This window comes from Oryza glaberrima, chromosome 8, assembly GCF_000147395.1.
Source record: "Oryza glaberrima chromosome 8, OglaRS2, whole genome shotgun sequence".
NCBI lineage: Eukaryota > Viridiplantae > Streptophyta > Magnoliopsida > Poales > Poaceae > Oryza > Oryza glaberrima.
Window position 1 is genome coordinate 6245813 of NC_068333.1, and position 24030 is coordinate 6269842.

The 24030-nt window shown below is 44.3% G+C and overlaps 1 protein-coding gene and 1 pseudogene across 1 annotated transcript; one reads left to right on the top strand and one right to left on the bottom strand.

Moving 5' to 3' along the window:
* Nucleotides 1–6493: 6493 nt before the first annotated feature.
* LOC127782088 (geraniol 8-hydroxylase-like) lies at nt 6494–16131 on the bottom strand. The gene is made up of 2 exons (XM_052309154.1): nt 15211–16131; nt 6494–7126 (listed from the first exon to the last, which is right to left on the bottom strand). Exons 1-2 carry the CDS (start codon nt 16129–16131, stop codon nt 6494–6496), a joined length of 1554 nt encoding a protein of 517 aa, XP_052165114.1.
* Nucleotides 16132–17523: 1392 nt separating this feature from the next.
* LOC127783180 (BTB/POZ and MATH domain-containing protein 1-like) lies at nt 17524–18894 on the top strand (annotated as a pseudogene).
* The last annotated feature ends 5136 nt before the right edge of the window (nt 18895–24030 follow it).

Below are 24030 nucleotides of genomic sequence, written 5' to 3' on the forward strand. Positions count from 1 at the left end.
TGTTGTTTTGCCCCTCAAGTAAAATCGGCTTCTTTTTTCAAGCGAAGTATAGGAACAAAAGCATCGATTTTACCCGCTAGGTTAGAAATAAACCTTCTCAAATAATTCACCTTACCTAGCAACTTTTGTACTTCCTTCTTGCATGTCGTCGCTTTGAAATCACAAATCTTTTCTATCTTCTTAGGATCAATCTCAACTCCTCTCTCATGCACCATGAATCCTAAGAACTTTCCCGCCGACACACCAAAAGCACATTTAAGTGGGTTCATCTTCAAACCATACCGGCGCATCCTCTCAAAAGCTAATCTCAAATCGGCTATGTGTCCTTCCATACCATCCGATTTGACAACAATATCATCAATATAGATCTCTAAGATAATACCTAGCAAATCATGGAAGATCAAATTCATTGCCCTTTGATATGTTGCACCGGCATTCTTCAACCCAAAGGTCATGACAACCCACTCAACTAAACCAACAAACCCCGGGCACCTAAAAGTTGTCTTGTACATATCCTCTTCCACCATAAAGATTTGATTGTAGCCGGCATTACTATCTAGAAAGCTAATCACCTTATGACCCGAGGCATCATTAATCATCATGTCGGCTATAGGCATAGGATACCCATATTTGGTAGTGGCTTTATTTAAATCTCTAAAATCTATGCAAACTCTAATTTTACCACTCCCCTTCTTCTCCACCGAGACTATGCTAGAAACCCACTCCGCATAACGACATGGCCTAATAAACCCCGCCTTCAATAACCGATCAATCTCCTCTTTGACTCGGTCATATAGCAAAGGATTAAAACGACGAGGTGGTTGCTTATAAGGCCTAAAACCCGGTTTAATTGGAAGCCGATGCTCAACGAGCTCACGGCTAAGACCCGGCATCTCATGGTACTCCCATGCAAAGCAATCAACATACTCTTTAAGTAGCTCGATTATCTTAACCTTATAATCAGCTCTCATGTTTTTGTTTACAAAAGTCGGCCTTGGTTTAGTTCCATCACCTATGTCCACTTCCTCCAATGGATCGGCTGATGTAAACCCTTGTCCAAGCTTCTCCACTTCATCAAAATCTTCAACGGTTTCACCAATATCGTTCTTTGTAGACCGATATTCTTGCACCCTTTTTTGTAACCACTCTAAATTAGCCTCTTTACTCATTATACAAATTTATATAGCTTAGCCGTGCTACACTAGCCGGCTTTACAGAGATAGGTACAAATTTGCCATCAGAGATACTAATAAAATCATAGCTAGAAAGATCCCTCCCCGATAAGCATTGGATATTCCCATGATGCCACTCAAAGTAGCATCGGCCATTGCAACCTCGGCCGATGTATCCGCTTGAACAATTTCGACATCATCGCCGTCCCATTGAATTAAACATTGATGCAAGGTAGAAGGCACACAACAATTGGCATGAATCCAACAACGACCCAAAATAACATTGTAGTTACCTTGCACATCAACGATGAAGAAAGCGGTTGGTAGCGTCTTGTTTCCCATGGTGAGCTCCACCGAAAAGATACCCTTCGCCTCCGTTGGTTCACCATTGAAGCCATTGAGAATCATGTTGGTCTTCTTCAACTCATCATCCTCACGCCCCAACTTCTTGAACAACGAATACGGCATCAAGTTCACGGCGGCACCTCCATCCACTAGCATCCTAGAGACCGGCTTCCCATCAACATGGCCTTTGAGATAGAGAGGCTTCATGTGACGGTTCGACTCATCAGGCTTCTCAAAAACCGCGTCTTTAGGACCTAATGAGAATTGAGCAACCTCGACTTCATCCATAGCACAAAACTCCATAGGCAACATACATACCATGTTGATATACATGTCTTCTTTTGGAGATGATTCACTTTTATCAACCGATTGTTCTTCCTTTTCCTCTACACCAATCGGTTTTGCCTTCTTTATGGATTTAAGCCTCCATACCGGTAGGGGTCGCAACTCATTGAACCTTTTATCCCTTTGCTCTTCGGCCTTTTTCTCTCTTAGCTCTTGGGCCCGAAGACGTTGCAACCTTCTCTTTTGAGTAGCCATCAAATCCTTAGGCATCCACCTAGGATTCGGCTCTGTTCCGGGAGGTACATAATGCCCTCTATTAACCCTGTTTGAAGACGATGAAGCCCTCTCATCGCCTTTCGCAACCCTCCTGTCAAACCGGCGCTGGAGCCCGGTCAGACCGGTCATAGACCACCGGTCAGACCGGCCAGATGCGCCGGTCAGACCGACACTTGGTGCACGGTCAGACAGGCCTGAGGTGTTGGTCGGACCACTATCGGGTCGGCGGTCAGACCGGCCTGATGGCCCGGTCAAACCGGCCGCATGGCTGCGGTCAGACCGGCCGACTGCGAGGAGCTAGTACCGGCTTCGGATTTTCTGTTCGGGGACACTCCAACTTCATCTCCAGTAGGTATTGGCACATCATAAGACCCCACTTTGATAGTAATCACTTCCGAAGTCCTCTCCTCCACCTTGACGCGCTTTCCTTCCCTCTTTTCTTCATTAGCCCGATTCTTACCATAAAATCGACTATTGTTTGGTGAAGACAAACGCTCATGAATTGGCTTCCGTGGTCCTCCCCACCCTTGGTTGAATTGCATTGGAGGCATATGATTGAACATTGGCAGCGTCGCCCCCCATGGCATGAAGTAAGGATAAGGATAACCCGGCGGTGGCATTGGATAGGAACCCCATGACATGTCTTGTGGACAATGATATGAAGGTGAATGCGACCGTCTTGGTGAATGACCAAATCGTTCCCTAGGAGGTGATCTTGGTCTCTTCCCTTTTTTGCGAATTTCTCACCACCTTGCTTCTCATATTTCTCCAAAAGCATATCAAAAGTCACCTTGGTCTTCCTAGGGGCTTTAGAAGTTGAAGCTCCACTCCTATTCTCCTTCCAAACGCCAACCTCCGGCTTCTTTGGCACTATCATCTTGGACCTTGGTTCACCAATGACTACTTCTTTTCCCTTAGTAGATTTGGCTTGCTCCGGCCGAATCAACACCTTCTTATCATTGAAATTAATTGTATTCACCGAAAAAGGATCATGATCAAGCTTCATCTTGGAACCATCGGTGAACTTCAATCGTCCTTCATCTATGGCCGATTGAACATGTCGTCGAAACACATTGCAATCATTAGTAGAGTGAGAATGAGAATCATGCCACTTACAATATGCTCGACGTTTCAACTCTTCTTGAGAAGGTATGACATGGCCTTTAGGTAATCTAATTTGTTTCTCTTGCAAAAGATAATCAAAAATCTTATCACACTTGGCCACATCAAAACTATATTTAACCTCACTTTGCCGATCCTTGCGAGGAGTCGGCATTAGGTTAGAGCAAACAAAAGGCTTATTTTTATTAGTCCATGACTATTCGGCAACATAAATATCATGATCACCCTCCTCCTCACTATCACTAGCCTCAGGATAATCAACCACATTAACATTTGGCTTTTTGTCAAATAGTCTAGCAAGTTTTCTATTATCCTTAACCTGGCTTTCTTGAGCCAAAGCCCTTTGTATGAGTTGACTAACATCAAGAAATTGTTGGCCATCTAGTCTTTCTCTAAGAGGAGCAACTAAACCATTAAAAGCAAGACCAGCCAAATCTCTATCAGTTATATTCAAAGTATAACATCGGTTTCTAACATCTCTAAATCTCTTAATATAATCAATGACAGATTCATTATACTTTTGCTTAACCGATGTCAAATCACATAACCTAAGCTCAGTTTCTCCAGTATAGAAATAATCATGAAATTTTTCTTCTAATTGAGCCCAAGTATGAATAGAATTTGCCGGTAAAGAAGTAAATCATGTGAAAGCATTACCGGATAAAGATAAAGAAAACAAGCGCAATTTAAAAGTATCACTATTAGCCTCACCACATTGCGCCAAAAATTGACCTACATGCTCCCATGTGGTCTTACCATCCTCACCACTAAACTTGGCAAATTCGGGAACTCTATAATTGCGAGGAAACGACACATTATCATAATAATCAGGATATGGCTTTTTGTAAGTTCTAGCACGATTCCTAGTTTCAATCCCGAATCTATTCTTAATAATATCACTAATTATATCCTCCATATTATTAGGCCCATGTTGATTTGGTGGTGGATTTGGTGGCCTAATAGGTTGTGTTTGTGGCGCAATATGATTATATTGGCCTTGTCTAGTGTCGGGAGGATACCCCCTAGAAACATCATTATAAGCATTAGGAACATGTGGGGGAACTTGGGGATTACTTGTAGCAGTAGATACAAGAGGATCAAATGTATCGGAACTAGCATTAGTCATCGGATCTATTCCCTGTATCGGAACAATTGCATCGGTCCGACCAGCCCAGGGCCCGGTCTGACCGGCGTCCAGATGTGCGGTCGGACCGGCCTGAGACCCGGTCTGACAGACGGGGTGATATCCGGTCTGACCGGCCGTCTGGCCGATCGGACCGACGGCTGTATCGCGGTCTGACCGGCCGTCAGGCCCGGTCAGACCGACCGTGTGCGCCACTCCATCGGTTTTACTACCCGTTTGATCTATAGGAGGTTGGTTAGCAGTGGTAGAGGCTTTATCCTTTAATGTGTAATCGTCCATAAGAGAGCCGAATTTAATCCTTAAAAACTCATCAAATTTACCCTTAAAAATTGCATCTAACTGATCTTTAAAAGCAACTATAGATGAATCTATTGTAGATGCAATTTGTTGTTGGATAGATTGTGATACCTCATCATTGCTTACCACGTCGGGAGTGAGCTTGGGATGTGGCCCGGGCTTGATGGTCACGCCTTGACGAGTCCTAGTACTTGCTCTCATCAATGCCTCCCGTGTGAGCTCGTTGATGTACTCCTCTATAGCTTTACGATCTTCTCCTTCGAAGTCATCCAATGTGATCGGTATCACATTGGATGGCTCCACCTCCGTCTTGGATGGCGGCTTCGTCATGGCGAAGTCGAAGTTGAGTTGACGATGAACGGATCTCCTCCTCAGCGGAGTCGCCAAAAAATCGTGTTGGCAACTTTTTTGACAAATTGACAAGCATGATCATAGCACCTTAAGCCTTGCGGTGATCCTAGAGTCGCCAACCACCTCGATCTAGCAAAGAGCTAAACCTAGATGGGTTTTGATAACTAAACCGGCTAGCGGAGCCAATTTCTAGATAACTACCCGTCTCGTGGGCAAAACGGAAGGTTTTCAGGACAAACCTACAAAGAGGTGTCGCACTCTCGCAGCGGCGGCGGACGGTTTACGGTGCAAACTGACAAAGATGGACAAACTAAGAGAAAACTAAAAGCAATATGAAAAACGATTCGATTGATTGATTGTAGATTGATTTTTTACAATGAACCGGCCATGTCCCTTATATAGGGGTTGGTCTTGCCCTCTACAGGCCCTCCTCCACGTCCAACTCAGGGTAGAAACCAAACGAAACCCGAAACATGCCTTCCCGAGCAAGGAAACCTTGAGACCCGACGAAACACAGTCGGACTCGGACCTGTCGGTCAGACCAGCCTCATACCGCCGGTCTGACCGGCCCTTAACCGGCGGTCTGACCACCCAACACACGGCGGTCAGACCGGCCCACTCGGAGGAAACCGGTAGACTTCCAAATTTTGGCAATCTTTCCTACTTTAATCCTAGGTGCCAAATTTGGGTGTAAACAGACAGCAGCGCGAGGCCACCGTCGACGGCCTGCACTTGAGGGGAAGAAAGAAAGAAGAGAGGGAGAAGAGATTCTTTTTTTTTCTATTTTTTTCATATGACTGGCTTGTGGACGGGACCCCATGAATGAAGTCTATGGGGATGCATCGTGGCATGCCACGTCAGCGTGCACAGCGGGTTAGAGGCCGTTTAGACCAGCTATAGCATCCGGCCGGGAGACCGGGATAAGTTCAGAAACCTAAAAATGCATTTTAAGAGTTTAGAAATTTATATGACACAGATAAACAAGTTTATAAATCGCCCACACACTTCACTAAAACAAACATAGTGATAGCTTGCTAGTACTCTTTTTGATTATTTTCACGTTTACAATGAATCTTGAGTAAAATGGCTAGTACGATCTAGTAAGATATCTAGAGCCCGCTAATAACTAGATGCCACTTTTAGCTGGTCACCTATAATCACTTTTTTTTCGTACTGGGCTTTTTATCTGTAAGTTGAGAATCTAATTAACTCAAGTAAAGACATTAACCGTTGCCTTAAAAAGTCTGTTTAAAACACTAGGTAGTCTAAGAAAACAAAACAAAAAAATAACAACTAGTGGTATTATTCTTGCTAATACTGACAAATATACCAAGAGTATTGAAATTATAAACTTATTGCTTTGTAGATGAATATCAAGTTATTAGAGTACAGTATGCGATATGATCGCCAAATTCAGATGAAAATGTGTCATTTTGTTGCCACAGAAATGCAATCCAAATAAACCCAATGCTGGGACAATATAAAAGAAAAATTCAAGTTATCATTCTTGATGATCGGCTGGCTTGACTGAAATTGGTGTAACTAGAGCACACAGAGGGGTGGCCTTTGCAAGTGTCAAGCCAAACTTCTCTGACATATCTATCCCATTCCTTTCTACCTCAACTGGTAGGTTCCATTTGAATTGGTTTAACAATGATCCCAAAATTAGATGTACCATCCTATTTGCTAATGGCATTCCAGGGCATATCCGACGACCTGCACCAAATGGAATAAGCTCAAAATGGACTCCTTTGAAGTCGATCTTACTTCCCAAAAATCTTTCTGGTATAAATTTTTCTGGTTCGGGCCATATATCCTTATCTCTGCCCATCGCCCATACATTTACGAAAATCCGTATCTCTTTGGGTATTGTATAACCTGCTATCTTCATTGTCATCTCAGCTTGGCGTGGTAATAATAAGGGAGCTGGAGGATGGAGCCGAAATGTTTCTTTCACCACAGCTTGAAGGTAAGGCAACTGACCAATCTCTGATTCCTTGATATTTCTTCCTAAGCCAATAACTTGTGAAAGCTCATCACAAACTCTAGACATGGACTTTGGATTTTGCATCAACTCTGCCATTGCCCATTCGACAGTGCTAGAGCTTGTGTCACTTCCCGCACAAAACAAATCCTAAAACATGAATTATAATTGTCAAATTAGTTACATTACTAGCAGTTATATCGTTATAGATAAGAAAAAATATTACACCTTACAATTTAATTGCTTTTTTTATGGAAAATACTTCATCCGATCCAATTTAGTCATCACTGAACTTTCACCAATGTCCACCTCCTATTCCATGCTGCATGCACAGGCCACAGGGGCAAAGCTAGCTAGGCATAGCGCAGTTAAAGATTAAGCCCTAGGTTTAACTCGATCCCTAATCCCATGTAAATTCCATACAGAACAACACGACTTAGGTATATAAAGACTTGATCTGTTGGGATAAGTAGCTATCAATGGCTGTGTTTAGTTCTTTTCAACTTCTAACTTTTCCGTCACATCAAATGCTTGAACACATGCATGGAGTATTAAATATGGATAAAAGAAAACCAATTGTACAGTTTACATGTAAATTACGAGATGAATCTTTTAAGCCTAATTACACCATGATTTGATAATGTGGTGCTACAGTAAACATTTGCTAATGATAGAGTAATATTAGGCTTAATAGATTCATCTCGCAGTTTACAGGCGGAATCTGTAATTTGTTTTATTATTAGTCTACATTTAATACTTCAAATGTGTATCCGTATACGTCAAAATTTTCTTGGCAAAGTAACTAAACACGGCCAATGTCAAACTGCCTGTTGGGACTTGGGAAACACTTCTAGCTACCGACAAAGTCTGCCACAAGTGCTTGCCAGGGGTCTAGCAGTAGAGACAAATATTTGCCGACAAACTTTCTTTTTGTTAGCAGGAGATGTATATATGTAGGTTGTTCAATATTTTTCATGACAGATAAGATAATTTCCGATGGATAAATATACCCCAACCGACCATGTGATAGCACCTTTCACGACAGACTTAGTGACATCTATTTTTTCCATGAATCTATTGTCTCTATTTTGGTGTTGTGTTGTAGTGATAACAGAAATACTACAACATAGTATACCAACTAAGATGAAATAGTTTACACTCCTCACATCATCATGATACCTAAGTATTGGAATGATTGGTACATACCTATGGGTATCAATGTATGGTACTCCTATACCATATTTGATAACATACATACCACATCTAGTATCTAAGGTTCTGTGTTATCAAGACATCAAAAAGTTTTACTGGACCAACGGTATAACGTTCTCTAGCTAGTTCCCCTCATTTCACCGGTGATGTGGTGGTGGAGTATGTAGCGCCCGTTCCGTCGTGGCGCCTAGCGGGAAAACTATCTCTTAAAAACCCTAATTGCGAAATCCGTTTCTTTGCTTGTTGTCTAGTGTCCGTGCCATCTCAGATCTCAAATCCCCGATCTATCGTCGAGTTCAATCCCGAATCCAAATCCTTCCCAAATCAAATCCCTCCGCAAAAGTCTATTTCGCCTCCCTAGGGTTCGATGGGCCGAATCCCTCTCGGCCCATCTCCCCCTCCCTCCCCGGCTCTCTCTCTCTCTCTCTCTCCCTCTCTCTCGCTCTCCCCCGCTCTGCCCGAGCGCTGCACGCGCGTGCGCGCAAGCCGCACCGAGCCGAGCGCCCCGCCCTCGCTGCCGCCTCCCGCCGATGCCGCCCAAATCATCGCGCCGCCCGTTGCTTCCCGCGCGCGCGCGCCGTGGTGGCCGACCGCCTGGTCGCCGCCGCCGTCAGGCTCTGCCGCGCCTGCCCGCGCCTGCCGCCCGTGTCGCCGCTCCGATCCAAGCCGGTCCGCCGTCATCGCCGTCGTCACAACCCGGCCCCGCCTCTCCGCGCGCTAGCTTCCAAGGGACGGAGGCAGAGCCCCCCCCCCCGCCCTCTCTGCCGCGTCGCCCTCTCTCCCTCCTCCTTTTCCCGAAATGGCAAGGAGGCAAGCCCCCTTTCCTCTCCTCCTTTTCCCCTTTTCCCTCCCGCCGGCGTCATCCTCCCCCTCCTGTCGCCGTTTTGGCCGCAAGCGCCGAGCGCCAGCTCGCTCCCTTGACCGCCCAAGGTCGGTTTCCAAACCGACATTGCCGCCCTTTAAGGCCCAGGTGCCCTCTCTCCCTTCTCCTCTCGTTTTGTCCCATCATCTCCACTCCATTGTCGCCGCCTCCCGTGCTCTGTTCGCCGTCGCCGTTCGCCGTCGCGCGTGTCGGAGGAGCCGGCACGAGCGAGGACACGGAAGGGGACTCCGGGCGCTCGTCTTCTTCCTCTTCCCCGGCCCGAGACCGGAGAGATCGCTCCCGCGCCGTCGATTCTCGTCACTGCGCCCCTTCCCCGCACGGTAGTGTCTCCCTCCGTTCTCCCTTCTCGTTCCATCTCCTCCCCTTAGACTCGGGTAGTAGCACGAGTAGCCTCCCCGTAGCTAGCTGGCCCCGCCCCAACCGTTGCCGCCGCCCGCCGTGTGCTCGCCGCCGTCGCCGCCCGTGCTCCGTAGCACCCGCTCGTCGCCGGCCTCGCTCGGCGTAGCTCTGCCCAATCCGACGCTAGCAACGGATTCCCGTAGCCGCGTAGATGCTCTCACCGCCGGGAATCGACCCCTCGTGACCTCATCGCCGTTTCCCCCTTCTCCCGCCGCCGTATGCCGCCGCCGCAATCCGCCGCCGGCGAGCATCCCCCGGCGAATCCGAGCCGTTGGCTCGTCTCCTCTCGTCCCGTGCAACCCCCCGGTGTGCTCGCTTTCGCCTGTATCGCCGTGGTTCGCTCCGCCGCTCGCCGCTGTCGTCCGCCGTCCGTTCCAGCCGGCGTCGTCGTCTACCTCCCGCCGGTCCGCGTGGCAGCCACGTAGGCGCCACGACGGCGCCACCTCGGCCGCGACCGGACCCACCGACCAAGCCAGCCGCCCCTCCGTTTCCCTCCCGTGCGCGCGGTCCACCGCGAGCCGTGAGGCTGCGCGTGGGCCCGCCGTACCGCGCCCTCCGCGAACCGCGCGCATGCGCCGCGCCTCCCCCCCCCCCAAACCCTAACTTGCCCCGCGTGCACCTCGCCCACGGTGAGCCGAGTCGCTGACAAGCGGGTCCCACCCGGGACCACGCGGGATGGACCCGGCCCACCGGCTCTCTCTCTCCTCCCCGCTCGCGCGCGCGCCTTGGGCCGCCCTCTTGGGCCGGCCGGCCCATTAAGCTCGGCCGAGCCGCCCCTTCCTCTCGGGCCGCGCCCTAGCCGCCCGAGGGAAGTCTAAATTCCCTCCCTCTTTCTTTTCTTTTCCTTTCTTTTTCAAAAAGGGTTTAAATAAATCCTTTTCCTTTAGACCAAAAATCCAATAATCTTAGAAATTCAATATCTTCCCAACCGTAAGTTCGTCTGACTCCGTTCAACTTCCAAAATTCCTCAAATCTCGAGATCTATCTAATGGCATGCTTAGAGGTCAATAATAGGGCTTTATTTTCGCCGTTTGTTGAGTTGTCCCGTTTCGCGTGTAGTTTCGGAGCCCGAAGACCCGCAGTGCGAGGATTTCGAGGATCAGGCTCAAGATCTCGAGCAAGGCAAGCCACCTTTGAACATCTTGAGTCTATATTTGAATTTAATTATGTTGCTTGAAAAATATTATGCATAGGTAGGATTGCACTTAATCTGTTTTCACCGTCTGCAAGGCAGACCGGTGTGCCTACCTAACTTGCTGCATCTGATCCTTCCATTGTAATTGTTATACCATGTTCCCTTGTAACCACCTAGTTGCGCCTCGGTAATCATGCACTCTGCACGGGTATCGACGGTCGCCTTCAAACTTAAAATCTGAGAAACATCTTGGGTAAAACTTGGGGTTTTACAAAAGACTTGGAAAACCCGACACTTGGGTCGGTGCTTGCGAACTAAATGAATTTCCAAAATCACGGACCGGGGAACGTACCAGGAGTACGGTTTCCCGCTCTTGCACTTAAGGACCGTTTCTTTGGAATTTCATCCGAACATAAGACAAGTACGACCACATGGGTGGAATGGGACACCCCTGGCTGAGTAATTAGCTAATCGGGGGAGCCTTGATGCCAAGAGACATGTGGATTCGCCAGGGTGGTGTCGGGGAGGACCCCTGGGCTTCCTGGCACAGTATGGTCTGGGACCTAATCTGGTGTTGGTCTGGGACCCCTCTCGTTGGCATATGGTGAACCTGTGTCGGCTTTCGAAATGCCTTGTCATGAAAGCCTTAAGGTCTCTAGTCATGGCCGTTCTGCACGGGCTGGATGATCCGGGTTAGTAATGTCGTGTGGGTAAAGTGTACCCCCTCTGCAGAGGTTATTAAACTGTTCGAACAGCCGTGCCCACGGTCATGGGTGCATGTGAGGTGATTCCTAGCGCAGTTTTGTTTGACTACTGCCTTGTGAAATTTGCTGTTGAGGAATGGGTTTGATGTTTGGAAAATCTGCGGCTGATGGGATCAGCCAGGCCCGGGTGGCCGTTTGAAAGCTGTTGGCCGGGTGCCAAACTTGATCAATTCAAAAGACTGATACATTGCACATACTCCGACCGGACACGACGCACTGTCTCATCCGTGTCGTTTGAGAAGCACTCACTTAGCTGTTTCAAAAAGGAGTTTAAATAAAAATCAATTGCAAAAACAACAGCCTTTCCTTTGAAGCCTGCATTAAACACTTATTTCCCATGGCTTGCTGAGTACTCCCGTACTCACCCTTGCCCTATATACATAATTTCCCCCAGTTGTTGAAGAAGATGAAGCGGATCCCGCTGACGAGGAGTTCTTCCAGGAGCAAGCCGGATACGATGAGTTTTAGGGTTTCGGCCTAGTTCCCAAGTCGCGCCTGTGATGTTTGGTCCAATTCTTGGCTTCCGCTTCCCTTTTGAAATGCAGTTGTGAGCTCGGGATCTGTCCGTAGCCCAACATGACTGTACTCCTACTCTATAATAAAGAGACATCTGTTGCTGTGATATTCTGTCTTCCTGTGATACCAGCACTGTTTCCTGGGACTGGTATCGATTAACAGGTTAATTTGGAGCGTCACGGGCTAGTTCCGCTCAGGACTAGTTCGGGGCGTGATAGAGTCGTAGGTGCATGACTTCACCCACCAAGTGCTCACAAATATTAGACATATGTAGTTGAGCTTTAAATAAGAATTTAGTAAGATTAAGGATGTCATTGAGTTATATCTCTAAGGGTATGTGTGAGGAGATGCATTTGCTCGGTGTGAGTATGGTGTTATATGTATAGTGATGTATGTGCATACATGTCTAACACCATGTGATTGAAAAAAAATAAAGATACCACGTGAATTTTTAAAGTAGTGAAGACCCGATTAGCAGCTCATCAACGCCCTGTGTATGGGTTTATCCTCTCTCTTTCCCCTAAGAGCAGATACAATAGTAGGCTACAAGCCAGCTATAAACATATTTTAAAAAGATAAAAGAAGAGAGAAGAGCAGCGGGCTACAGATATGTAGCCAGCTGCAGCACGGACTCCAAGATATAATGTGTGTATGACAGGTAGGGTCAGGTATTAATAGTATAGTAAGCAACTATTGTATAAATTGGCTATTACATTGGCTATATATGATTTAGAGATAGTAGTTGGCTATACTATTAAACTTGCTCTAATGCGGTAGGGCGTGATGGTTGGTTGTGGTGCTTAATTAATAAGCTAGTATATTAGACTAGACAACAACCAATTGGGTGCAAGTCAATTGATGTGGTACTATAGATTAGCCTTGCTCCCTGTTTGATATGATAATTTGGGACTACAGATTGTTTGGTCAAGAGTATGTACAATAGCAGGCTATAAGGCAGTTATAAATATATTTTAAGAAGATAAATGATGAGAGAGGAGCAGCGGATTATAAATTTGTAGCCAGCTGTAGCACAGACTCCGAGACACAGTGTGTGTATGACAGGTGGTACCAGGTATTAATAATGTAGTATGTAACTATTATATAAATGAGCTATTAGATTAGCTATAGATGAATTAGAGCTATTAGTTGGCTATACTATTAAACTTGCTCTAGGTAGATGCCGTGTGTATTTTATCTCAGATCTGATGAGTTTGGGTATTTTTCTGATCTTCATTAGTACAGTACTATTCTCTATTGATAATGGCCAGATCGAGAGAGTACTAGCGGAGAGTAATAATTAATTCATTCGACAAGTCATAGGTTTGGCAATGATTATTAATTATAGTTCTAGCCTCTTCTAGCTAGTTACACTTTATTTAAAATACTTTATTCCAGCGTTATACTTAGCTTGTATACTGTACATATAAATGGGACAAACTATGGGCGCCTATTTCCATGGTCAATCTACCACACCGGCTACCATATCCTTACCAAAATAAATCAATTGAAGATTAGATGAAACAATCTTCTATCCAAATTCATTATACTTTTTAGGGCCTCATTTAATTCTAAATTGATTTATTTTAATACTAAGAGATACTTAGCTATTATTAACACCATGCAATGTCCTACGTGTCGCACCATATGGCACCTATTTTTTTAGTGATGGCCTCGATCATATTTTTAATTCAATGTGTGCCAGCACTAACCTATATAGTATCACTATTACAACCTTAAAACAATCCATACCATCGTTACAATACATATATTATATTTAGGACTTAGGATATGCATTTTACACCTTAAGGAGATGTGTCCTCTCATCAAATACACTGGGTCTCTGTTCAAAAACAATGTATGCATTGACTCCCTCCGTTTCAGGTTATAAGACTCTCTAGCATTAATTGCCCACATTTATATAGATGTTAATGAATCTAGGCACATATATATGTCTAAATTTATTAACATATATATGAATATAGGCAATGGTAGAAAGTCTTATAATATAAAACGGAGGAAGTATTAACTAAAAAACTTAAGGTATGCATTGACTCACATTATTACACCTTACAATACATATATTATATTTGAAAACAATGTATGCATTAACACAGGATTAATTAAGTATTAACTAAAAAAACTTTAAAAAAATTTACAGAAAATTTTCCATATGAATTTTTAAAGTAATTTTCGCATAGAAAATTTTTTTACAGAAAACGTACCATTTAACAGTTTGAAAAGCATGTACATAAAAAAATTGGGAAAGTGACCAAACGAACTCAGCATAACGTACTCGTGAAAACCAAATCCGAAAACATTTCACGACACACTTTCTCGTGTAAAAAAAATAGGAAAGTGACCAAACGAACTCAGCCTAACGTACTCGTGAAAACCAAATCCGAAAACATTTCACGATACACTTTCTTCATATATACCAGTATAAATATTCAAGTCTAAAAACTCACCATAGAAAGCGAGTGGAAGAAAAAGGACAAAATCAAACTGTGAACAGTGCAAGTATTGCTTACTTTTCCAACTATGTGATTTTGCTCTTCATTTTTTAACTAATACTTATGTTTGTCCTCAATCCACTAAGAGGACTAACAAATTGCGTTATAATTCATGTCAAATTAAACAAGAACACAAAAGTTATGTCAGTTATGCTTGGCAACATTTTTTTAATCGCATAAGTGAAAATTCATGTTAAAACGTTTTAAAACCATAAAGGGATAGAATTCATGTCAAAGTGGTTGATGTCAAAATAGGGAAAAAAATCACAAAGTACTAAAAAAAACAGCGGCAAACCTGCAAGGCCGGGCATACGTACATTTTAAAACTATTAAGTCCTCTAAACTGGGGCGTAAGGGGACAAATAAGGGCTAAATCACGAAGTTAAAAAGATAGTAGTAATGTTAGTATATAATTAAGGGAAAATGAATAAATTGAAAAGATTGGTGTAACATTACAATATTTGAAGTTAAAAAGATAAAGGTAAAGAAGAATTGTCTCTAAACTTTATAATTGATTCTTACCCTTTCAAGGTAAAGAAGTATATATATTTACGGTGATCTCTACTAGCATATTTATCCAAAATATATTCTCGCGTGGATGTCCAGATATTAAAAAACATCATCAAGGAATACATGAAAACAGATTTGCTAAAAAAATTGTCGCAATTAATTATGCTATTGTTACATTACATTGTAACTACAGTATACGTAACTGCACTGTAACACATATTACGGAGTATAATTTAAGAAATCACCGCCATTCCGTTCAATTAATTAAAGGGATTAGGGGGGAAATATAGTATTAATTGGATTACCGTGAATAATGAGCGGAGAGTGTCACGGTCGAGCTCCGCCGCATCATCCCGCCGCGCCGCGATGCCGAGGAGCACGTCAAGGAAGTCGCCCTTCCTGGCCTCGCCGGCGTCGTGCTCGCGTAGCCTGGCGTCCACCTCGGCGTCGAACACCCGGTGAAGCCGCGCGAAGAGGCGCGCCAGACGGCGGCGCCACCCCTGCAGGTCGGCGGCGGCGAGGACGGGGAAGAAGTCGGACACGTTGGGCCGCCCGCCGGCCTCCATGATCCTCGCCACCGCCTCCTGGAACCCCTTGGACCCGCCATGGTCGTCCAGGCTCGTCAGGTCGCGGGAGAAGATGGTCCGCGACAGCAGGTTCAGGCTCGTCGCGAACGCCACGCGCCCCACGTCCACCACCGCCGGCTTGCCCCCCTCGCCGGCCGCCAGCCTCGCGACGTGCGCCACCAGCTCCCGCACCTTCTCTCGCCGGAGGCGCCGCGGCGCGGCCGCGTCCAGCCGGTGCGGCGCGAACAGCTCCGTCGCCATGATCCTGCGGAGCGCCCGCCACCGCGGCGCGCTGCTGGGCAGCCACGCGACGGAGCTCCTGGCGTGGTCGCCGGTGGAGTCCGGCGAGGAGCGGCTCGCGAAGGCGGCGTCGTGCCTGTGCAGGAGCTCGCGGGCGACGGCCGGCGAGGAGGCGACCACCGTGGTGACCGCGCCCAGTCGGAGCGACATGAGTGGGCCGTAGGCCATGGCTAGGGCGGCGAGAGAGCGGTGTGGCTGGTCACCGAGGAGGTGGAGGCTGCCTATGAACGGCAGAGGGCGGGGACCCGGCGGGAGGCGGCGGCGAGAGTGGGCGAGGAGGTCAAGGAGGTAGACGGAGAGGAGAGAGCCCAGAAGCCATGGCAGCCATGGAAGAAGAAGGGACGGGAAGAGGAACGCCATTTTAATTTCTTGGTGATCGTTTCACTACTCTCGATCTGACCAGCAGACAATGCCATGCACTGTTTGTATATATCTGCGCCCTCCCGTGGGTGGAGGTTCCTCTGTCGCTCGATCGTCAACTTGTCATTCGCCATCCTAATACTTCTTCGTTCCCAATATTTTTGAGGTATTAAGAAAGAATGTTAAGATGATTATTGAAGAAAGTGTGTGATTGGTTGAAAAGAGAAAGTAGGTCAAAGAGAATGGTCAATAGAGGCGCCTATCCGTTGGCCAAATGCTGAAATATGTCATACGTTGTATTAGCAAAACGAAAAATATTTGCGAATAAAAATTGTATATATATATATATATATATATATATATGTCTTAGTGATTTAAATATCACAGTAAAAAATAAACTTTGATGAAAAAACTTGAAAGTTATAAAATTTTAGTTTTTTACAGTGACCGATTCTATATAGTGGAAATGACGGGGCAAGAGTATATACTCCCTCCATTAAAATATATAATAACATACAATTGGATTAGACATTTATTTGTATTATAAATCTGGATATGGACATCGAGATTGGTAGTATTAGAATGTGTCTAATTTGATCCTAGATTATTATATGAGTTTTAAAACAGAGAAACTAAGTCTTAACAAACTTAAAGTCTTCGTTATTGCACTTCAACGGTTAATTCGCTAATTAATTTGCTTCAAAATATATTACAAAGTACTATATAAAATTAACACCATAAGGAAGTAGTTTCATAGCATGAGGCCAAATACATTGTTATTTTGAAGTGAGCATACTGGTTAGGTTTTTTTGTGGTGGAACTATTTTACTCGGGTAAAAATCCTACATTTGACACGGGTGCTCGTATTTACGGCTAATTATTTTTTGAGTGGTAGGTGACGTACACGCCAACAGCAAGACTCCTGTGGTGACTTTGCCAATCTCAAGATATGTAGGTTTCAATTTTTCGTTTTCAGTGTTTGTATCGGGCGGTGCTGATATGGCGAAATTTTCGAAATTTGGAACAAAATTTAGTTAAATTTGAACACATATTACCAAAATTCACAAAAAATTAAAAATATTGAAAATTTCAGCCAAAATAATATCGTATAGGAGTGGGTCCAAAATGACCGAAATTTTGATTTCAATCTGAAATGTCGGACCCTGAAGATATGTCAGCCCAATCTTCCGGATGTGCTCGTAGGGGTAGGGTATACGCGCGCGTCCATATGGGTAAGATACATTGTTATTTTATTTATTTTTAAAAATTTACAAATATTATGTTTTCAAAAATACGGACGCCTTCTATTTATTTTTGGAAGGAAGGAAATTAATCTCCCTCTACCCTAACGCTCGGGCCGTCTCCTCTTCCAAACTCCCAATTACCTTTTTCCTCCTCCTCCGCCGCTTCTCCTCCTCCTCGTCTTCTCAGGCTCCCCTCCGCTCGCCTCCTCTCCTCCTCCGCCGCCGTCGCCGTGATGGGGACGGGATCCAAGAAGAAGAAGACGGTGTCGTGGTGCACGACGGAGGTATCGGAGGGCACGCACGCGTTCAAGATCGTCGGCTACAGCCTCAACAAGGGCATCGGCGTCGGGACCTTCATCCGGTCGGGCACCTTCGCCGTCGGCGGCCACGATTGGGCCATCCGCCTCTACCCCGACGGAGTCACCGAGGATTCCATGGACTACGTGTCGGTGTATCTGGAGCTGATGACCGAGAACGCCAAGGCCATGGCGTTCTACACGCTGGGCCTGGTTGATCCGGTCACTGGAGGGATCCGCTGCAATTGGTCCCGATCATCGCCGAGGCTGTTCGATTCCTCCGATTCGAGCCGTTTCGGGCCAAGATCCCACTCTTCATACCGAGAAGTGATCTGGAGATGGAGGAATCTGGCTACATTGTGAATGATCGCCTCACGGTTGAATGCGAGGTTACTGTCACCAAGGGGCCGCAGGTGTCAAGAACCATTGGTTGCTCTGAAATCGGCGTGCCACCTTCAGAGCTATCTGAACATTTTGGGAAGCTGTTGGAGGAGGAAGAGGATGTAGGGAGGGATGTGGTTTTCAGTGTCGAGGGAGAGTCCTTCGCCGCGCACAAGCTCGTGCTCGCCGCGCGATCGCCCGTCTTCAAGGCGGAGTTTTACGGGGAGATGATTGAAAGGGGCACATTTTCCATAGATATCAAGGACATGCAGCCTTCTGTCTTCAGGGCTCTCCTGCATTTCATCTACACTGATGTGTTGCCTGCTGACATTGGCGATCTTGAGGGAGATGATTATGTCGAATTTATCCGGCATCTACTCGTGGCGGCGGATAGATATGCCATGGATAGGTTGAAGTTGATGTGCCAAAGCATCCTTGGAAAGTATGTTGATGTGAAGAACGTGGCGACTACGCTGGCTTTAGCTGACCAGCATAACTGTGATAAGCTTAAGGATGTTTGCATTCAGTACATTAGCTCTCTGGATGAGGTTGATGCTATGTTCAGGACCAAAGGTTATGCAAATCTCAAAAGAAGTTGCCCTTCTGTGTTGGCAGATTTATTTGAGAAGACAAGCAAGTTCCGTGCTTCTTGATTAATTAAGCTTACTCTATGATTAGTTAATTTAGTTCCCTATAGTATTAGCTTGTCCAAACTTTAAGCCATGGGCTGTTAGTTTAGATCTAGGTGACCAATTCATGGATAGGTTAGCAGAGCTGATGGGTAGGTTATTCACTTTATTTTTGATTTAAATGAATGGCCTGCAGCTAATTTTCATAGAGTGGCTCATATCCTGGTAACCCATGTGTCATTAGTTTATGTCTTAAATTTTGTGCACCCTTTTGTCGAACGGTTATTGTATAAATTGTCAAATATCAGTGTCTTCAGCTGTCCAGTAAATAAAAAAGAACTTGCTTATGCTTATAGTGCTTTGATAATGAAACCACTACAGAATACAGATAACAAATGCATGTCATTGTGGTAGGAATGGATGACTAAAGCAATTATTTTGATGATATTATGATATTAATCATGCAACCTTCAAAATTGGATGATAGCTGTTAATGTACAATCTGGCACATAATTTTTGGAGGTATGTTTTCTGTTCATATATCCGTGAATGTAGTTACTCAGCCAATTAGGCTCAATTATACTTTGTGCCTGGAAAGCCGTAAGATTAGTTCTTGTATATCTGGTCACCTGATAAACTATCAAATTTCAATTTAACATCATACTGAGGTTTAAATGAAAGGTGAAACCAGGTTTTATAGCCCTAAGTCCTCATCAATAAATAGGTCACCGAGGTATTTTAAGTGCATATAAGAAGGGGCAGAGCCACAAATTGGTCAAGCAGATTATTTTCTGATGTGCTCATGTCTAACTATTTTATATCTCTGGATTTTCATAATATTTTAATAGAGCTACTAATAATAAGCCTAAAGCCAAGCTCAAGCCCAAATTTCCGTAGGTTTGCCTCTGCCCCCGCATATATATAAGAGATTTATTCCTGTGTTATGAGTCAACCAGAATAATAGCTCTATTTTTACATTGCCGAGCACAACATAAAACCCTCTCTCATAGTGAAGTTTATCAAGGTTGTATGCTTGGAAAGCTAAACAACAGTATGGACGAAGCTTCAGAGGTAAAGATATGATCATTGTCCTACCGTCCTACTGAAATTCTGCTGCATTCATAACAATATTCAAGTTCAAGATCCTTCATAAGATTGAAGTGATCTAATATATCTAGCGTCATATATAGGAGCATAAGAATCATAAGTCTTGAATCAAGCTTCTGACGGCATAGTTTAGCAGCTGATGGAACTACTGCATCTTAGTTGTTTCAACCAGAGGAGAATCAGGTATTGTTTTCCTCTGTAATCTATCTTATGTATGAGTCGTTCAGTTATTCAGTGATGCTGATAGCTTTGAGACGACGCTTTATTATGCGATCAAACTTCAGGGTCATCTTTTAGTGCATAGTATAATATCAAGGTTCTATACTTGTACATTTTAATAGCATGACAGCTATCTCCATATAGTTGTTTCATTTTGATAAGTACATGGTTCTGCGGAAAGATGGTCCTATGTAGCTGTATTGAATTCATTCTTTTCCTTATTTAAGCAGCACCCATGACAGAACATGAGGAAAAGAAGATTTGATGAATCCTAATTTAAAAATATTTGTTATAACAAATGTTAAAAAAAGGATAACAAAGTTTGTCAACTTGAGATGGTAGTGTGCATTGTGTTAGAAACATCAGATGGCCTATATGCTGCATGTCTCATTTTTATTCTGTGGTGTGGTTTTAGCTCTTTAGTTTGTTGAGAAAAATATGTAGTTGGGACTTGGGAGTATATTAGTATAAACAAGCAAGGCTTATTAGAGTTCTTCCTGGAGGATGTTGGTTGCTGCTGTTGCCAACTTGTCGACCTGAAACCAATGCATGCATATCCTGACCTGTTGCCTGATGGTTATCATGTTATATGTACCCTGATTAGCCTCCTGGTCTTCTTTTATTTCTGAGAAACAATGCATTTGATGATTATTCCTTATTCAAAAGCGTATCTGGATTGAATGCTACTATTTAGCTACGCATAGAAGGTATGTAATGGCTCATGGCTGGACTTGGACTTGATATATAGCATTGTAGATTTTACTGTTTCAATCCATCGACTCAGATGTATTTTGAATTTTGCACAAGTGAAATAACGACAAGTGAAATCAATCTTTGTGGTGAAGAAAAATCAACCTGTCTCATTTCCAGAGATTCCATCTGCATGCTGAAAGGATGTGTCATTAGCTTGTATGACAGCTTGTAGGGTGAAAATTTTGTTCAAACTGTGTGATTGTCTACTTGTCGTGTTGAGGTTGGAATAGGTGGTGGACTGATGGTGGTGCCATGGGGAGCATGTCAGCCAAATTTTGTCATATTATGGCAAAATTTGCTACAGGACACTCGAAAAATATGATATTGGCTACAAGACATCGTAAGATTATGGTTTTGCTGTTGGACACTGTAAATCTGTGGTATTTTACTACTAGACACCGTGAGCATTATTATATTATTTTCGTCAGATTGAGGAGAGAAAAGCCTCATGAAATGTCCGTTTTACCCTTCTGATCAAACTAAGGGCCTGTTTGGCACAGCTCCAGCTCCAGCTCTACCCCTCCTGGAGCTGGAGCTTAGCCAAACAGTTTCAGCTCCACCAAAACTGGGAGTGGAGCTGGGTGAAGCTCTCTCACAAAATGAATAAGAGTTGTGGAGCTGGGTTTAGGCAGCTCCACAACTCCACTCCAGACCCTACTCTTGGAGCTAAATTTAGGAGTTAGAGCTGTATCAAACATGCCCTAAATATGTGTGCTTAGCAGCTTAGCCTGTGTAGATTGATGGGGGCACAGCGGCACTGGCTCTAGCAGGTCGATGGACCTCTCCTCATACTGCCCAACGGGCAAGCATGGCTGCTTTGTGTCCACTGGAGAGGGCCATCAGGATTCGGTTCCTCACGCAATTCCGTCCGGCCTCCTCGTCCATGTCGCCACCTGGAGGATTCGGTTCCTCACTGCTTGCGATCGACTAGTCGTTTTTCAAGTTCGCAACCTCACGGTGGCCAAGGAGACCGAAAAGGCTGCAGGAGAGCAATTGGCCGTGCTCCTCTTTGTCCCCTTAACACCAATGGAGAAGCAAGGTGGCAGTAGCGCAAGTTTCGAACGGAGGCCAAGAAAAAAAAATGGTTGACGGTGAAAGGAAGTAAAAATCCATTTGAATAGAAATGTAACTAAGTATTATAAGAACTCACTGGTGAAAGGAAATTGGAAATAGGGCTATGGATGAAGAGATTGTGCTCGCTCTTTAAAAACCTAAGTGAAAATGAGAAGGGTGCTGAGGTCATTCTTTAGTGTGTTTCTCTTTTAATCACTCAAATATATTATTTTAATGAGAGGCATGTCCATTAGCAAAATACCACAATTTTATAGTGTCCAGCAGCAAAATCAGATTATTACGATGTCTTGTAGCCAATACCATATTTTTTGAGTGTCACGTGGCAAATTTTGCCATATTATTATTGCATTGGATGTACAGGTGATTTGATATGAATTTTTTTTAAAAGAAAGGGAAATGTTCAATCTAAGTATATAAGTGCATTATGGTTATTTAGTTTGATTTTGGTTAGCCAGATATTGTAGATGAGGGGTATGTGCATTTTGCGAATCTAATCTTCTCAAGCCGACAGTTTGGCCTCAATAATTAGTATCATTGAACCACGTGGCATATTTAAACTTTGAGATACATCTAGGACGATTAAAATGAGGTAAAAAATTGATAAAAATGCAGATCCATCGGGGAAAAACTAAATACAGAAAACACCAGTAGATTTTAAAAGGAAAAACATAGGGCCTGCCCCTTTGCAACTAAAGAAATTCATTTTCCATTAATCATCAAAAAATAAAAGAAAATGAAGACCAAACTGGGAAAAAGTTAAAAAAAGAATAATTGTGAAATTATTTAAGAAAATGAAAATAAAGTTAAAAAGGTAGAAGCAAAATAAATAATAATAATAAACTACAAATTTTACTGTTCCTACCATCACGGCATCACCACTGTCCTTCACGGTCACAACCGTACTGACAAGCCAAAGCTCAGTGTTTATGCCAACTACGGGCTAGAGCTCTCTGTCATGTCCCAAGCCATCAATGTCTGGCCGAATCAAATAAATCTAGCTAGGAATCGTTCTGAAAAAAAATATCACGATTTGTTAAATAAGAAAGAATAAAATAAATGGTGCATTGGGAAAAATCTGACCCACCTTCTTCTAAGGATAATTCTATCCTTCTCGAGAAGGTATCATATTTTTCAGTATAAAATTAAATGTCTCTAAGTATTAAGGGTGTGTTAGTGTGTCTAAGGACATTTTGGTCTTTTCTCATACTCTTGTGTATATTTTATATGGTCTATTGATCCCAAGTCAATGCACAAATTCAATCCCCAAATCTTCTCTCAAAGTGACATTAGATCCAAAATCTAGCCACCAAATCTCCCATAGCCGGCGTGCGCCGGGCCATCGTCGTTGTCGTCTGTCATCTACAATCGTCAACAGCAATAGCAAAAATATTTTTGGTCGCTGCTAGCAGGAAGCCGCATTGGTCATCACTAGTCTCGTCGCCGGCCATCATCGCGTCAAGCATCTCGTCACTCTTCGTCGTTGTTGTCAAGTAGCACCAGCAGCAGCAGTCAGTGCCTTCGTCTCCGAGCAACAGCCAGCAGCAAGCTCGTCCGTCACTTGATCTTCCATCAGCAACAAAATCAACCATCATCATCTTGGAGTAGCACCAGCAGCAACGTCTTTCTCCCCCGGATCAGTCCTCGCTTGTGCTGTAGGATCGCACAAGACCGAACAAATCTACCAGAGGGGGGTGAATGGTAGGGAAGACCAAAAACCCAAAAATCTTTTGCGGAATTAAAGATTACCCTCAAACAAAGTCGATAACGAAGTCCAGTCGCTGCTGGTCGAACCGCCCACCTGCCGCCGGTCAGACTGCCGAAGCCTCGCCAGTCAGACCGCCCGTACACCTGCGGTCAGACCACCGCTATCCCACCGGTCAGACTGCGCGCACACCTGCGGTTAGACCGTCGGGACCCAGAAACACTGGTAGATGACAAACTCGAAGATGTAGATTGAAACTTTTCGATTTTATTGCATCAACTAGTGTTTACAAAGTGCACCAACAGCACTCCTCACCAAAATCTCGAACTAAACTCGAAACCCTAACTTTCTCTCAACTTGTGTCTCTCTAAAATCGATACTAGAAAGCCTCACGCTCCCTCTTTATTTATAGATAGAAAACCCTATACTTAAAATAGGTATAAAACTCCTATTTCCAATAGAACTCAATCCCTCACTTTCCTTTTTCTCCAAAA

What these genes read in the sequence shown, in the direction of transcription:
- LOC127782088 (XM_052309154.1), bottom strand. Translation starts at nt 16,131, where the DNA reads ATGGCGTTCCTCTTCCCGTCCCTTCTTCTTCCATGGCTGCCATGGCTT. An exon ending in CTCTCCGCTCATTATTCACG is followed by an intron (nt 7,127 to 15,210) that starts GTAATCCAATTA and finishes TTCATGTTTTAG; the next exon opens with GATTTGTTTTGTGCGGGAAG.